This window comes from Poecilia mexicana, unplaced genomic scaffold (genome assembly GCF_051168715.1).
Source record: "Poecilia mexicana isolate PSO_F unplaced genomic scaffold, ASM5116871v1 scaffold_14, whole genome shotgun sequence".
Classification (NCBI taxonomy): Eukaryota; Metazoa; Chordata; class Actinopteri; order Cyprinodontiformes; family Poeciliidae; genus Poecilia; species Poecilia mexicana.
In genome coordinates, this window is record NW_028263383.1 from 23,006,144 (window position 1) to 23,021,858 (window position 15,715).

At 40.2% G+C, this 15,715-nt stretch overlaps 2 protein-coding genes across 3 annotated transcripts; both read right to left on the bottom strand.

The window, feature by feature from the left end:
* Positions 1 to 675: 675 nt before the first annotated feature.
* On the bottom strand, positions 676 to 1,449 carry h2ax1 (H2A.X variant histone family member 1). Its single transcript, XM_088012363.1, has one exon. It carries the CDS (start codon positions 1,290 to 1,292, stop codon positions 906 to 908), a length of 387 nt encoding a protein of 128 aa, XP_087868489.1. The 5' UTR covers positions 1,293 to 1,449; the 3' UTR covers positions 676 to 905.
* An 872-nt stretch (positions 1,450 to 2,321) lies between these two features.
* On the bottom strand, positions 2,322 to 15,019 carry hyou1 (hypoxia up-regulated 1). 2 transcript variants are annotated; one of them, XM_088012362.1, is made up of 24 exons: positions 14,813 to 15,019; positions 13,453 to 13,528; positions 13,200 to 13,293; positions 13,000 to 13,078; positions 12,755 to 12,909; positions 11,496 to 11,572; positions 11,226 to 11,407; positions 11,030 to 11,145; positions 10,759 to 10,945; positions 10,514 to 10,648; positions 10,212 to 10,294; positions 9,991 to 10,123; positions 9,703 to 9,890; positions 9,415 to 9,553; positions 9,150 to 9,207; positions 8,159 to 8,235; positions 7,909 to 8,067; positions 7,651 to 7,802; positions 7,485 to 7,572; positions 7,142 to 7,398; positions 6,519 to 6,603; positions 5,987 to 6,248; positions 5,796 to 5,903; positions 2,322 to 4,441 (listed from the first exon to the last, which is right to left on the bottom strand). In XM_088012362.1, the coding sequence occupies exons 2-24, from the start codon at positions 13,520 to 13,522 to the stop codon at positions 4,392 to 4,394; spliced, it is 2,934 nt and encodes a 977-aa protein (XP_087868488.1). In that variant the 5' UTR covers positions 13,523 to 13,528; positions 14,813 to 15,019; the 3' UTR covers positions 2,322 to 4,391. The 2 variants fall into 2 exon arrangements, with proteins under 2 accessions (XP_087868488.1, XP_087868487.1); XM_088012361.1 differs by having other exon boundaries at positions 7,651 to 7,805; positions 14,813 to 15,018.
* Between the last annotated feature and the right edge of the window lie 696 nt (positions 15,020 to 15,715).

The following is a 15,715-nucleotide window of genomic DNA, read 5'->3' on the forward strand; positions in this document are numbered from 1 at the left end:
TAACATGAACTGCAAAATAACAATAAAATGTCTTGCCAACATTTTCTGTTAATTTACTGTAATTCAACTTACAGTAATATAGTTAATATAATAATGATAAATCAGAAACATCAATTCAACATTCTCCCTTGCTGGAATGTCAGCCAGTTGTCTCAGTTTTTGATGGAGATGTACCAGCAGCCTCTCCGCAACCCTGCAGTGACAAATGGGCTGGCTGGATGGATTTGGAAACAAAAGGGTAAAACCTTCATGTAAATGTAAATGTGTTTAATGGCACTATACACTATGAAGTAATCAGATTTTACTGTTTATAATTGTAAATTATGGTGATGTGTGACTTTCATAAAACAGCTGTGCTAAATATAAAGTTTAGGCAAGTATATTTGCAGAGTGACATACTCCAATCTCTGTGTATTTATATTGGTCTGCTACTTTAGAACAACAAGATACCAAGTAATTATAATTGTTTTTAAAGAACAATTGAAATACATAAACATAATTGGTCAGCATGATACAGTTGGCATTTATGTTTTTATGCTGAAACACAAGCTGAGAGGCATACAGATGAAATGGCAGAACTGATGCGGCTTCTGGAAATTTATCAGGGTGGAAAAAAAAGGAAGAGAATGCTGCCACATTTTGTAAATACCCGTAAGACAAAAACAACAACAAAAAAGCAGTTCAAACACCCTTTAATGAAAGCACCACAAATAAACACACCCAAAATTAGCTTACATCAGAGCTGTTCAAAATCAACGTTCAGGACTGCTTAAAAAGAAAGAAAGGTTTGTTCCACAGCATCAAGCATGAAGCAGTTTATTATAGAAAACAGCAGAAACCGAAGCGCTGCCTCGAGTTAGAAAGACGGTGATATAAAAGCGGTAGCTCCACTACAGCGGCTTTATTCACTTGCTCTTGACGGGTTTCTCGGTTTTCTTCGGGAGGAGGACAGCCTGGATGTTGGGCAGGACCCCCCCTTGAGCGATGGTCACACCTCCTAGTAGCTTGTTGAGCTCCTCGTCGTTGCGCACGGCAAGCTGCAGGTGGCGGGGGATGATCCGGGTCTTCTTGTTGTCCCTCGCCGCGTTGCCTGCCAGCTCCAGGATCTCGGCGGTCAAATACTCCAGCACCGCCGCCAGATATACCGGGGCTCCGGCGCCGACGCGCTCCGCGTAGTTCCCTTTGCGGAGCAGCCTGTGGACTCGACCAACCGGGAACTGGAGCCCGGCTCGAGAGGATCGAGATTTGGCCTTGGCTCTGGCTTTGCCTCCGGTCTTCCCTCTGCCAGACATGGCTACAGATGGTGGTTTATCCCAGAGTGGTGCGAGGAAACGCCTCAACCTTCATGTGGCGTAACTTGGTGACTGATGTCTCCTGTCCCGGTGTTCATCACGTATCAGTGAGACGCACGACTGTAAATCCGTTGCGCAATACGTTAACCCCTCCGCCATATTGAGAGAGGAACACAGGGCGGTCTTGTGAGCGAGGAGATGCAGTTTTCACATGGTTTACTTCTTCGACTAACCCTAAAAATTAAGCGAGTATTAACAAGTTGTTTTAAAGATAAACCTTATCGAGTCTACAGTATTGATTAACTCTACGGTATAACCAGTAGATCTCAGTAGCTACCAAGACTAAAACAGCTTTTCTCTTCAATTCTACATTTGAATTGAAATATTTAAAATTGTCCTCTACTGGAGCCCAGCTCCAGGAACCTACGTAGAATTTAATGATCAAATGATTTCAGCTGGATTCTCAGACAGCTCCATATGTGCTAATAGCAGATTGCACTGAATCTGGTCTTACTGTGCCATTGCAACCATGAAGTGTAAATAATTTTTAGCGACTTGCAGTCAGATGTGAACTGGAATGTCCCATCTGTTGTTCGTTATATGAATAACTATCTGGATTTTCAGCACCATCACTAAACTCCCAGCTCCACAGTCTTTGCTGATCCTCCAAGAATTAGAAATATCCAGAAAACATTTCAACCTGCAAAATACTATTTTACCATCAGAATATCTGGATTCCATTTATTTGCTTGTGAATGGAATTTATGTCACTTATTTTGGAACTAGGTAGACCACTTTTGTTTAAAAGTTGAAATGTCTCATGAGATCATGATACACAATGAGCCGCATGGCTCGCTGCATAGGGCAGGTAGGGTTCCATGCGGCTGTCCTGAGTCCCGCTCCTCATCCGAGGCCTCTTGCTGCATGATTTGGATGTCAACCTACTCTTCTATAAAATACCATTAGCAGAACTACATGTTTAAGGACATGGAGCGTCAGGAAAACTTTCAAGCAATTCAAACCACTTCCTTTTCCCTTTAAATCTGCCATTTATTTTTTCATGAAGGGAATTGCCAGTTGGAAAAAAAAAAGTAAAACAGTGATGGAGGTAGGTGTGTATGTGCCAATAAACAGAACACTTCCATATGGTTGTCCTGGTCAAAAAAGTTCCGATGTTTAAAAGGTACACTTAAAAAATATCCAAAGGGGCTGTTATGGTTTCCCCTCAACAACCAAGTTATGAGTTGGTCTAAGGAAGTAATTCATCATGCAATAAGTCAGATACGTTTCCACCCAAAATAGAGCATAGGTACAGCTGTCTTGGCTACTTGCACCATGGATGGCATTAGAAAGTTGCTAGGCTTTTAAAAATATCCTAGAACGGAATCTAATCAGATGTTGCTATGGACTCGGGGACATGTTCAACTTTTTCAGTCACTCCAAAGTAAAATCAAACATGGGTTCATACTTAAAAAAAAAAAAAAAAAAAAAAAAAAAAACTTTATTCATGGTTTAGAAACAAACATTTCATCTCTTCTTACTGTCTTTAGTTATTTCCTTCAAAGAACCACAAATCAAACCCAAAGTTGGTCTGTGGTTTATCTTAACAACACACTTTATCTTAACAAATCCCATTATTTCTATTATTATGCACCAAACAGTGAGTCCATGTGAACACACACACACACACACACACACACACACACACACACACACACACACACACACACACACACACACACACACACACACACACACACACACACACACACACACACTACAGCCATGAAGTGAAAAATGGGACTATAGAAGCTCAATGTAACACATTGGTCTAAATTCCCAATATTACAGGAGGGGCCTGATGTTACGTCAGTGTTTTGATTAGTCTACAACTAAAAGTAACTCTGGAGTTTTAAACGTAGAACTCACATTTTATTGGCTACTGGGTTCTATATGAGCATCTCTCCTTTCTCTGACCAGACTGAGACAGAACCAGTTTTACTGTGCTGAGATAGGTCTTTTCAGTTCTCAAGACAACTGGCAACAGCTCAGATTTAGCACAAGAACCAGTTTAAAGAGAAATAAAAACAACAAAAAACCCACTCTGGATATATAACAGTGAAAAACAATGACACTTCTCCACAGATATATTTACCATTCACACCTTTAAGTAAGAGAAAGACTGACTGATGAGCAGACCTGATGACTGGACCAATCATTTGCAATACTTATAGCTTCATAGCTATATGACGGACCACACCAGGTCAAGTATTTTTCTTTTAATAAAGCTCAATCGCATCTACGATGGCAATTAGAACCAAAAAAATGGATGCTAGCATACCGACTGAGCTCCACTAATGTGGAGTCCACTAGGCATCGATATCTCCAATATTCATATGATTCAGTGAAAATGCTGCTGGACATCTGGAGATGCTGCTTCAAGTATTCCAGTTTGTTGATGCATTAAAATTTGGCCTGTTCTAAATGTCAGATTTATAATAAACATGGCGATTACTGCTGATATACTTAAATATAAAGTTTGCCTCATCTCTGTTCTTTTTTTTTGCAGATATAACTCTAGAGCTTTTCAATTTTCAATTTTGTGCCAAATAAAACAAAATTAAAAGGTTATTTTATTAAATGCCAGTCTGTCCAATGGAACCGTAGCTGCTGTGGCTGATGCCAGAGGAATTTCAAACCATTCCAGACCAACTGGTCAGCCAAGGTTAAATAATTTAAACATTTCAAAATGATTTACATATCTAACAGTTTTGAAAAACAGAGACCTAGATTTTAAACTTGACATATTTTGTGCAGTATTTCAGGGCACCAATGGTTTCTCAGGCTGTATTTATTCATAACCTACTTCTTCTTCTTCAAAATGTCCAATGCTCACAAACTCCAAAGAGACCAGAAGATATGATGGGACAAAGTGGTAGGGAAGGAAGAGGTGGAAGGAATATTCTCCAGTCTTTAACCAGAATCAGCCCAGCAACTGAACAAACAGGGCAATAAAAAATCCAAAATTAAAAAAAGGCAAACAAAGTTGAAAATGTCTCAATAAATAGTGATTTTCTTTTCCCGCCTTAGGTCCAGTTGTTATAATTCATCTTCTACATGGTTTCCATGTGTAGCACTCTCTGCAGTCTCTAAACAGGAACAAACAGGATGAGACGGTTAGGCCTGGATTTACTAAACTTTAGAGGAACTCTGCTGTTATATATTTACTTGTTCTCACTCAGAGCAGTCAGTTATCTCAGCTGGTTAGATGCCAAATCTGGTTTTAGAGGCCCCTCAAGACCAATTACCTACTGCTGTTGCTGACTTGAGAAAGTACTGCTGCACACAATCCAGTGGCAAATGATGGCCACTTGACTTTAATCAAGAACTTACTCAAATGTGTCCCCTGCTGTCACAAGTTGCATCGCAACTGTTTTGTTTTTTTGTTGTTTTTTTTGCAGTTGGTCATGCAACCCTAAAGTTTTAGCTACAGTATGTTGTTAAATGTCTTCTACATCGCAGATGCCTCCTTTCTGTTTCAGTGATATAAAAATCTGTTTTACAATTTCTCAGATCTGATTTTGTAAACTTTATTATAGTTAATGATCATTTGCTTTAAAGTTTGAATTCTTTGCTTCATAAGTCTATCTCATATACTCTATCAATTTACTTTTGTTTGAATTTTTTTCTGTTTTTGGAACTAACATATTGGATAAAATGTATCATTTTACTACAACAGCTACATTCTTCACTTCATCGATGTCCTAGTCCAAGGGTCTGCAACCCTTGGCTCCGGAGCCTTAAGTGGCTCTTTGGACCTTCCACAATGGCTCCTGATAGCTTTAGCTAAAAATAATCAAGAATCAACTAATGTTATTAAATATATAGACAATATCAAATGCAGGTGTTGGCAGTTTGTTTCCACAGAGTTACAACAATGAATTTCCACAACAGATTGACATTAAAGTAACATTTTTCTTACCAGTTTGGAAGCTATGTGCGTTGTTCAAATAATTTTCCTCAAATTTCAGCATCCCATAGAAAAAATGTTTCCATACTCTTTTTGCAATTTAAAAAAATCTTTTTTCCCTAATGCCTAATCTTTATTTCAAAACCTCAAAATAATGACATTAATAATAAAAAATTTGCAGTTCTTCGAAAATAAATTTTCTATATTCTGATATTTTTAAAAAATAAGTTGTCTGTTTTTCAAAAAGTCATAGCATTTGTGCCTCTAAACTGATTTTAATTAGGTTGGACAAAAATGTCTCTTTCTAAAAGTTGCAGACCCATGTCCTAATCTTGGAAATGTCATGTTTCAGAATTCTTAATGTGTTTCCTTCGAAGCTGAGTAACACCTAAACAGTACATACAGCCACATGCTCAGAAAAACATTCAATAAAGAAAAAGTTTCTGTTATTTTGTGATGCAGTGAAATTTACTTTGCTTTTCCGTGTTACCTCGGTTATTGTGGATTTCTCTCCAGTATTGTGACAGACTAACCTTTGCTCAGGGTCTCTTCTATGGGTTGTGATTGGCTGTCAGTAGCTGTATGTGGAGTGCTCTCTTCAGTGGGCGGGGATTCACCTGGCTCCTGTTCTTCTAAGCTTTCTGTTGTGAGACAAAAACATTCTATGAAGTCTAACACACAACAAGTACAACTAATAGAGGGACCTGCTCTGCTAATAACCCACTGGTCTTTGGGTTCTTGCTTTCCTCTGTGGGAGGAATAACTTTCTCTTCTGTTGTGGCATTGACTTTGTTGCCAGCATCGGTGGTCGTCTCATTCTTGGCTTTAGGTTTAGGCTTTGGCTTTGCGAACTTGGCTTTGTTCAGCAGGTAATTCATTTCCCGCTGCAGCAGGAGCAGCTTAGACTCAATGTCTCTGGACAGCAGGACTGGCCGCTCATGCGGAGATCGCTTCTCCTGCTCTGCCACCGTTTCGTTTTTCCAAACCTGTAGCAGAAAAATACCAAAAATGAAGGCCAGTTCACCAGAACTAAAGAGAGGACTACACATGTTTTAGCTGTGCAACTAAGACAATAACAGAATACATTGAACAAAAAAAGAGACAAAACCCACAGTGGGGTAAGACAGTTCAAATTGATGTGGCCTTTCCCAGAAATAAACCAGCAGAGAAAACTGCAGGAATGAGATTTCCTGATAATCTGCAGCACAACGCCTTCAATCTCACAACAACAACACAGATTGACATGAACCACCTACCGTAGTTTCGTTGATAACTTTTTCCAACATATTTAGCTCAACTTCTGTAAATATTTGGTCATCCCCTGGAATCAGTTTGGCACCCCTGTGAAACAAGGAGAGCTCAATCAAAAACCACACAGAAATGGATTCACACAGCTGAGTTCAAAATAGTGCTTTAAGCAAGTACAGGTCTTATTTATGTGGAGACAGATGCATTGAGAACAAGGCACATGTGAAGAAAACAGCCGTGTCAAAATTTACAAGCTCTAGTCTTTACTGAGAGAAGGAAAAATGCTTGAATATTTAGTTTCCTGTGATTGTTCAAGTGTATAGGCACCACAACCACTAACAAGTATTCCAGCAAAGGATGATCAAAGTACTTTCTACAATTTCTCAACACTTCTGGATTTTGTCTTCAGAGATAAGTTCTCTACTAGTTTGAGGTCTGAGGATTTCACTCCATGAGGTTCATGTTTGTCTGTGATATCAACATCATAAAGCATCATATAGAGTCACAGTGAACTGAACTCAAGTGTTTTGGGTCTCTGCTAAACTGGCTTCAAATAGCTTCTATCTTCTACAGTTGCTATGGGTTACATTTCACCCATAGTGACTGGCACGGTTTGTGGTGTTGGACTGACCTAAGGAAGAAGTTGGATGTGTTGAGTGTGTTGTCGAGGTCAGTCAGCAGCTCCGGCCACTTCCTTCGCTCCGCCACCCTGAAGAACACGTCCTTACACAACCCTTTGAGCTGAGACAGCTTCTCCTTCAGCTGCCTGGTGGTGGCACCATAGCCCTCCTCGTCCAACCAGTCGGAAGCCTCCTTCAGCTTGCTCAAAATCTGCTCCTGCTCCTCCTCCGTCACCACCTGCTGGTGGTCCTCCTGGTACAGCTTGTCCTACAGACATCAGGCGGCACATGCAGCGCTGGTTCAGACAGGAGAAAAGCTTCAGCGACTGCTGGCATCGAGCTGCAGTCACTAACCTGCGTCTCAAAGATAAATGCTTCCAGACTGTTCAGGATCTTCTCCCTTTCCTGCTTTGCTAGATCTCTGTCTGTCAAGTCCTGGAGCCTGGAGAGAGCCGAAACTTTGCTTTCTCTGATTGCACCAATAATATTGCATTGTAGGAATAAGAAGTTTAACACTTACTTCTTTTTTGAGGAAATTAGGTCATCAGCGGTGGGGTCCATAATGTCATTGATGAGAAGTTCCATGGGGACATCTTCGGATATCTTGGTTCTTTTCTGAGGTTTTGTCTTTTTCTCCGTCTCGGCATTTTCTGATTTCTGGTCACCTTTTTCCTGCTGAATATGACAGAAAGTTTTTATAACAGCTGTTGCAGACACCCAAACAACAATATAAGGTCACAGATAATTGGTTAAAACTGTGGAGAGTGACTCATTTTACCGGAGTCTCTGTTTTGCTGGCTGTGTCCTCTGGTTTCTCCTCGTTTTTTTCTTCTGTTGGACTTTTCCCTGAATCATTTTTAGTCTCATTGTCCTTGTCCTCATTTTTCTGGGCCTCATTACTCTCCTTCCCAGACTCAGGAGGAACTTCCTCTTCCTCCTTATTAGAGACAGATGCTCATGTTCATCCCCAGGCCTCACATTATGATGTTTGTCGCCTTGGGCGGACCACATCACTGAGGGACACTTACCTGAACGGGTTCGGATACATTTGAAGTTGGCTCAGAGGACCCTCCTCCAAACAGCGTGGAAATGGTATTGCCCAGTTCTGACAAAAAGCAAAACTTTAGTTTTAATTAGAAGTAATTTGTCATTATGATAGTTTAAACGCAGTTCAATTTGTACATGTGATTTAGTTGATAAATGAACTTAACAGTAGGCATTTAGCTTACTCTGGAAAAATTCTTATAATGCTCACAGTAGGGCTGGATATTGTTATTGATAATATATATCGTGATAGACATGTGATCAATCTCAATAGATAATACATCTGGTAGAATATTTAATAAATAGATTATTCACTGAACTCCAATCCAGAATAATACAGGATTCTGGGGGATGTAGATAGAGAAAAGGCTTTAGCTGCTCTCATGGCCCCAGCTAAGTAAGGTGGGCGGCATCACTCACTTTTGGTTATCCTAGCAACAACCTGTTGAGTAACTTGAGCAGCAGCAGTTTCAGGTTTTGCCACCGTGCCTCATAACAGCTTAAATAAAAAAAATAAAAATAATTTTTAAAAAAGCCCAAGAGGAAACCGTGGATAAAACGGGAAACGTCACACCACCAGTTTGGCAGTATTTCAGATATTTAAAATAAAAAACATCAAGAGTCATTGATATTGACAATTACTGATATAGACTGATATATTAAACGCTTATATCATGATAAATTTTTCAGCCATATCGTTCAGCCCTGGTTCAAAATTGACATCTAAATGCAAAGCTGGATTGTCTTAATGTTTTCTCTGCCAACCAACCATGAGTGGAGTACAGATTATCGGCTAAACCAACAAATTACTGGTTAAATTAACTTTTATAATCATCATGCGTTTCTGTTGAAAGGAACAGATAACGTCAATCGGTAAATGTTCAACATTTGCATGTTTGTGACTTCACAGTGTTGTGTGTTTCTGATGCCGTTCCGGTGCTTCATGTTTGTTGCTGATGCAGATGCACTGCTTACTAGTTAAAGTAGATTCCTCTTCCTTCTCTTCCACAATTGTCTCAAAAACCGACTCCACCTGCAGAAGGGATATTAAAATTAATTTTAATGAATTGAATGAGACCTTCTCCTCACCTTTCACAACTGAAGAACAATTAGAAGAAAACAAACTGCTTCCAACCAGAAAGTTGAAAAGCCCTACAGAATTTTTCCATATAAATGTAGAAAGTTGACTGAAAGGATGCTTCCGATTGGAGCTTAGACTGGTGACTGTGGAGGACTTCACCCGGTCCAGCAGCAGAACTCCACTTTCATCCATGTTGAAATGAGCTTTGATCCCCTTGGACTCAGCATCGGTGTGCTTCTGGAAGCTGTAGCCCACTCCAGACAGCTTGACCGTCGTCAGGTTCAGAGAGCCGAACACACTGCCAAACACAACCATGACAGGAAATAGCTAATATTACCCCCAAAGGAATAAAGCAGAAGAATCAACATATGTCAAACTTCATGATGAGAAAAACAAAAATATTTGGAAGTTTTGGAGGTTCCAAGAGCAGAAGGTGTTGAAGCAAACCTGAGGTCCTCCTGACTTAGAAAGCTGAGGTCTCCATAGTTGATATTGAAGGCAAAGTCATCAGTGTAGCGATTGAAGGTGATGACTTTCCGCTGCGGGTAGGGCGCCATCCTCTGGAACAGGATGCGCTTGTTGTGTTTCAGGGTTTTGGTTCCTTCCTCTTCCTCCACCTCCCGGTTGAACTCCACCTGAACCAGTAAAAGTATACAGGGACAATTCTGATAAAGTCTGCTGTCTGAATATCCAGTCTCTAAGCAGAGGTCAAATCCCTACCAGAGCAGCTCTGACCTGAATGGGGAAGATGGCTGCGTCTCGGACCAGGAAGGGTTTGACCTTGAAGGCTTTACTGAGAGCAGCTGCCTGGTATACAGCTCCCATTGCTGCCGCCTCGTCTGCGTTGATGTTTTTCCCCAGTTCCATTCTGTAACACAGACACACTCAGTCCTTCTAATGAAACCTCCACGGAAGCAGTGAACTTCAGCAAATCACGGAAACTTTGTTATACTTACTTCCCCACAGCTTTGAGCAGCACTTCCTGAACCTTGGGGACACGAGTGGCACCCCCGACTAAAATCACTTGCTCAATAGCTTCCTGTTGACCGAAAGACACCTTGCAGTCACAGCTGTAACAAAAGTTAACCACTGTGTGTCTACCGTTTACAATTTGTAGAAAACAACTTTTAGACATATCAACTTATATCAAACAGAAAATAGCTTAGAAATTCTATTGGTGCTGACAGGACAGAGCAAGGTGCCTGTAGCAGCAGCAGAGTGTGATGTAAATGAAGGAAGCAGCAAAGGACATACTGACCAGCTTCATGTCTGCTGCTGTGAGGGCCTCCTGCACCGGCCCAGGGACTCTGTCAAACAGATCAGCACACAGTTCTTCAAACTCCACTCTGGTCACCTTCGCTTTGAAATCGATATCATCCATCAAGCCTTCCACCTGTAGGATGAGGGGACCATGGCAACCAGTTAAACTTGGATCAGCTTAGTTACATTTGCAACACGGGTTCACCCAGCCCATGAGTGTTCATCGAGGCCATCAGGGCTCACCTGGGCCATGAAGTCAACATTTGCACTCAGCACCGTCTTCAGCCTCTGTGCCTCTTTAAGGAGCTTGGCCATGGCTCGGTGGTTCTCTCTCACATCCTTCGGACTCTTCTTCTGGTCATTGAACAGCTTGGCCAGGTGGTCCCGCAGTCGCAGGTCCATCTCAAAGCCCCCCAGACTTCGATCAAACCTTCAGCCAGATGACATGAAGCATAGCTTGGTCTACGTAGTGAAGCCACCAGCAGCCACATTCATCAGGGATCATTGCACTCACCCAACTCCCCGGATCTGTAGCTGTGGCTGGGTACCAGACTCTTTGGTTTTCACCGTCTGATATGAGACTATGGTGGCCGTCGTGCTTCCTGAGCCCATATCATAAAACATGACGTTCTGTAATGAAACAGGTAGAGCCTTACACTCCGCTCTGAGCTATACAGATGGCATAAACCAACAGATACTGCTGGGGTCACCTGGGCTGTGCTGTCTATGTCTTTCCTTCTGAAAACACCATAATTTAAGGCCACGGCTGTATTGTCATTGATGAGCTGAAGGACCTTTAGATCTGCCATCTGTGCAGCATGCAAGACTGCCCTTCGCTCTGCCTGGTTAAAAAAAGCTGGTACGGTGATGACTGTGTCTTTGATTGGCTGTTCTGTAAATTTCACAGAAAGAGGAAGAGTGTCCTTGATCTACTCTCATGTGTTAATCAACAATCAATCAACTTTCTCAAGCAAACTGACCTGCAAAGTCCTGAGCCAACCCACGTGAATAATTCAACATCATCCCCAGCAGCTCCTCAGGTGAGTAATAAGTTTCTCTGCCAGCGAAAGAGACAGGACAGAAAGAAATTAGTAACACACCCTACTAAAAAACAAAACTGATGTCTCCATGCCAACTACAACAGCATCCTGACTGTGTTTTTATGACATTATGCTGACAAGAGAATCAAAGTAATAACTCAGTCAGGCCCTGTGAAACATACACCCTGTTGCATCTGAACACATAAAGACACATTTTTTAGACGTGCAAATAATGTGTTTTTAATTTATCTTAGTGAAAAAAGACCATTTAATTAACCACAAACTATCATTTTCAGTACTTCAACAGAACCACCAGAGGGAGTCCTTCTGACCTACAAAAAGAACATTTGAACAATGACAGAAATTTGCCATGGCTACATTTTTCTCCTCAACAGTCTCATAGTCATAAGTGTAATAAGACAAGGGTTATGAAAGAATTATTTTACTATAAATTAATTCAGGTTCAAGTTTAGAATGAATATGGAGACATGCCAAACATTTATGAAAAAAAAATCATGCCAGTGCTTCAAATATTGTAAGAGAGTAAAGTTATTGATAATGTCCTGACATGACGCCTCAGTCATGTTATCAAATGAACCAAGACTGTTCTGTATTAACATTTTAAAAAGTGAATTTATTTCAGTAGTTTATGGAAACAAGCTATATAGCAATTTTATATAACTATACAGCATTTCGGTTACTTATGATCATTTTCTCCTTAAAGCTGACCAAAAGACAACATTTAAGATTAGAATATTACATCACACCAACAATAAAAAAGACACAATAAAAAAGACACAAAATTGTGCCCCAAATAAAACGTAAGTTGCAAAGTTCAAATTGCACCGACTCAGAATCGGTCACTTTCCAAGTCAATCTTTGTACTTGTTTAATATTGGTACCTAATGTACCAATATTAAACTATGAGTCTGTTTATTAAAGTAAGTACATATAAGCAGGTCCAGATGGAAACAAAACTTCTTGAAATACTTATTCAAAATTAAAGCAGTTTTAAGTCTTTTACAACACTTTATTTCAAGGTTTGAAGCATGCATGCAAACCTTGGAATAGGAACTCAACATTTGTTTCTCTTGCTGGTCTCCATCAACTCTTCTGATAAAGCTGCTATTTTCAAGATTAAATAGAAGCAGGAATATATAAATGTGGATACTGAAAATAACGGAGAAGTGAAAACTCACAGGGAGCTGTTGAAGTAAACTGTTCCTCTCACTGGGTCACCATGCAGCTGATGCTCAGGGAAATATCTCTGATAGACCTTCACCTGCAGGTTGTCATGTTTTTTACCCAGAAGGCTTTGCAGATGTCTATAAACTGTTTTGGGATTTTTCACAGACTGAAAAACAAACAAAGGACAGCATACAATAGTGATGTAATTGCCTAAGTGATGGCCTGAATCTGTCTGAAACCCGAAGGAACATCATACCACTCCTAATGCACTGTCTCCAAACAATCTCTCGTTTTCCTTTAGACAGACCACTGTGGGCGTTTTCCTTCTCGACTCACTGAGGAGGAAGGATTTCATATTGCTAAGTACATGTTTAAAGACTGCAAAGCATTTCTAAATGTTTCACCAGGATTGTCTGATCATAATGAAATAAAATTAATCAATCAGTTCCTACTCACCTGTTGAGAACAATCTCCATTGGCACACCAGGTTTTACTATTGCCATCTTCATCCACTCACTCCCAAGGTCAACTGACATCACAGCTACAGTCACTGGAAACACAAAGAGCAGCCTTACATTCAGTTGGGAGGGCAGTGAAACAGTTTGGTCAAATTATTCCATCTATGACAAATCAAACATTTTGTGATAAATCCTCATCAAATCTACCAGGAACTGATTTTCTTTTTCTTTTCATGCTGAGGGATGATTACCTGTGAAAGAAGGGAACACGGCAAGGAGGAGAGAGGTGAGAGCAACCACCATCTGGATCCTTATTCCCATTATGAGCTGTAGAGACACAAAAAGATTCCAGCTAAAAATACATAACATTTTAATTAGTTTGCATTTGGAACATAAAACTAATTGTTTTTCTGCTAAAATATATAAATTAGTTGGAATTATATTACATACATTATAATTATAATATGGCATAACATATAATCATGTAATGTTTAGTTTTATTTTAACTTTAAAGCAGCAAGTTAAGAAAAAAATATAGAGACTTTGACTGCTGATGGTCCAGAAAAAAATATTTGTAAGGAAGAGCAACTATGGGAGCCTTGTTTCATCCAGCTGACTGGCAGTGTGCAGGAACAGAAGTGTCAATTTAAGGTCTGCAAATTGTAGGGAGAGTATGATGGAAAATGCTGGTGGTGGTGGCATGGAAACTGTAGCATTTTAATTCCTTGATACATTATAGAATGAGGACCCTTTGCTGAACAACTAGTAAACGGGCCTCCTACTGAACATGATAAAACATTCATTTTCAGACTGCATGCATCCATGCTTCTGTAAACATGATGCAATATAGGAGACACTCAATTTCCTCAATTTCTTGTTGCATAAAAAATAAAAACGCCATGGCAACAACCGAGTCTCAGGTCAGCTTTTCAATTAAACCTGTTATCACCCAGCGTTACAGATACACGGGTTTATTTCTGAGAAACAGACACTGCTGTTCTGGTTTTATATCTTGGATCACATTTAGTCCAGTTACTTGACTATTACTAATATGGCGTTAGTAAGATGACATCACCTTTGTCACATCAGGGACTCCTCTCAGTTCACCTGCATCCACCCAGCTGTGCACAGCTGCAAAAAACATTACAAACACCACCAGGATGTGTTCTGGCTGAACCTTGGATTTTAGCAATAAACAGTGAACGCACTAAGAGTATGAGGTCAAATGTCAGGAGAGGGAGAATGTCAGTGCCCCCTTTACCAGAGAGATTCAGTTTCACATCCGAAGTAACAACCTACACATAACTTCTGATCAAACACGACGACGACGTTACAGATGAGAAATGGTCACTTGACTTTTCCATGCAGTCTGTTTGGCTTTCAGAAAGCATCGGCATGTGCTGTTTGAAGTAAAGGCAAGTTTATGGTGGAGTTAAGTTTAATCGTACCGGTAAGGTTTAGCTTGGAAGCAGAGAACGAGTAACCTTTAGGTCCTACTATATGTATGAACACAAACTCATCCTCCACAAGTAATACAGTATGAAGCGGAAACAAGGAGCAAAGTAAAGGCGCACGAGCAGCTAGCTACTCGGAAGCGGAGCAGGAACTTACGTTCTTCAGGTGATCAGATGAAGTTGTACAGGAGCTTCCACACAATACACTTTCAGCGGGGGATTCTAACACTAGTTCACTACGTACTGCCTTGATTTGCAGTCTCTCTGCTGTCCCAGTTGGGAATTTTAGTTCCCCTTATCACAGGTTTACTGGTTGCAGTCGGGCCCAGAACGCGGCGTTACCTCATTGGATCTACCGAAGATGTAGCCGGTGAAAAACTGCTGTCATGCCAACAATATTCAGACGCGCCGTTTCCGGCTCACCCTAAAATACTGAGAGAGAGTAGGATGACTCTGTGGTATATTTTACATGGAGTCGTTTATATGATGGTAGCAGCTGTAATCTCTAGTGAGAAACGTGGTGACTTTGTAACCGTGCTTTATTCTAATGATAAAAAAATAAATACTGTACCCTTATTGTGTAAGGAGAAGTCTATATTTCCGGTTTGTAAATGCTGCATTTTTGTTGTAACCGGAATATTTTCTACAGGTCTAGTCCCGCCCACTTTATTCCACGCAATGTTGAATGATTGGTCCACGAAACGTGAGCGAAGCTAAAAAAAATATATATAACTAAAACCTATTGGTCCACGTTCAAGTGACGACATTTCCAGGTAACAATTTGACAAACTGAATGTTCCCTCATGAATTAATGTCATACAGTAGTGACAGATAAATCTCATATTAATCCCCTTATAGAATTAAAATGTAAAAGAAAAATCACTTTGGAAAAAAAATCACATCTGATAAAAAAATATTATAAAAACATGTAACGTTGAAAATTATATCCTTATGCCATCACCCTAATTTCTATATATATATCAAATTAACCAGGCTTAGGAACAACATTGGGCTTACGTATAGATTATGGTTCAATAGTCAATTTTTAAGTCTAGTGGTT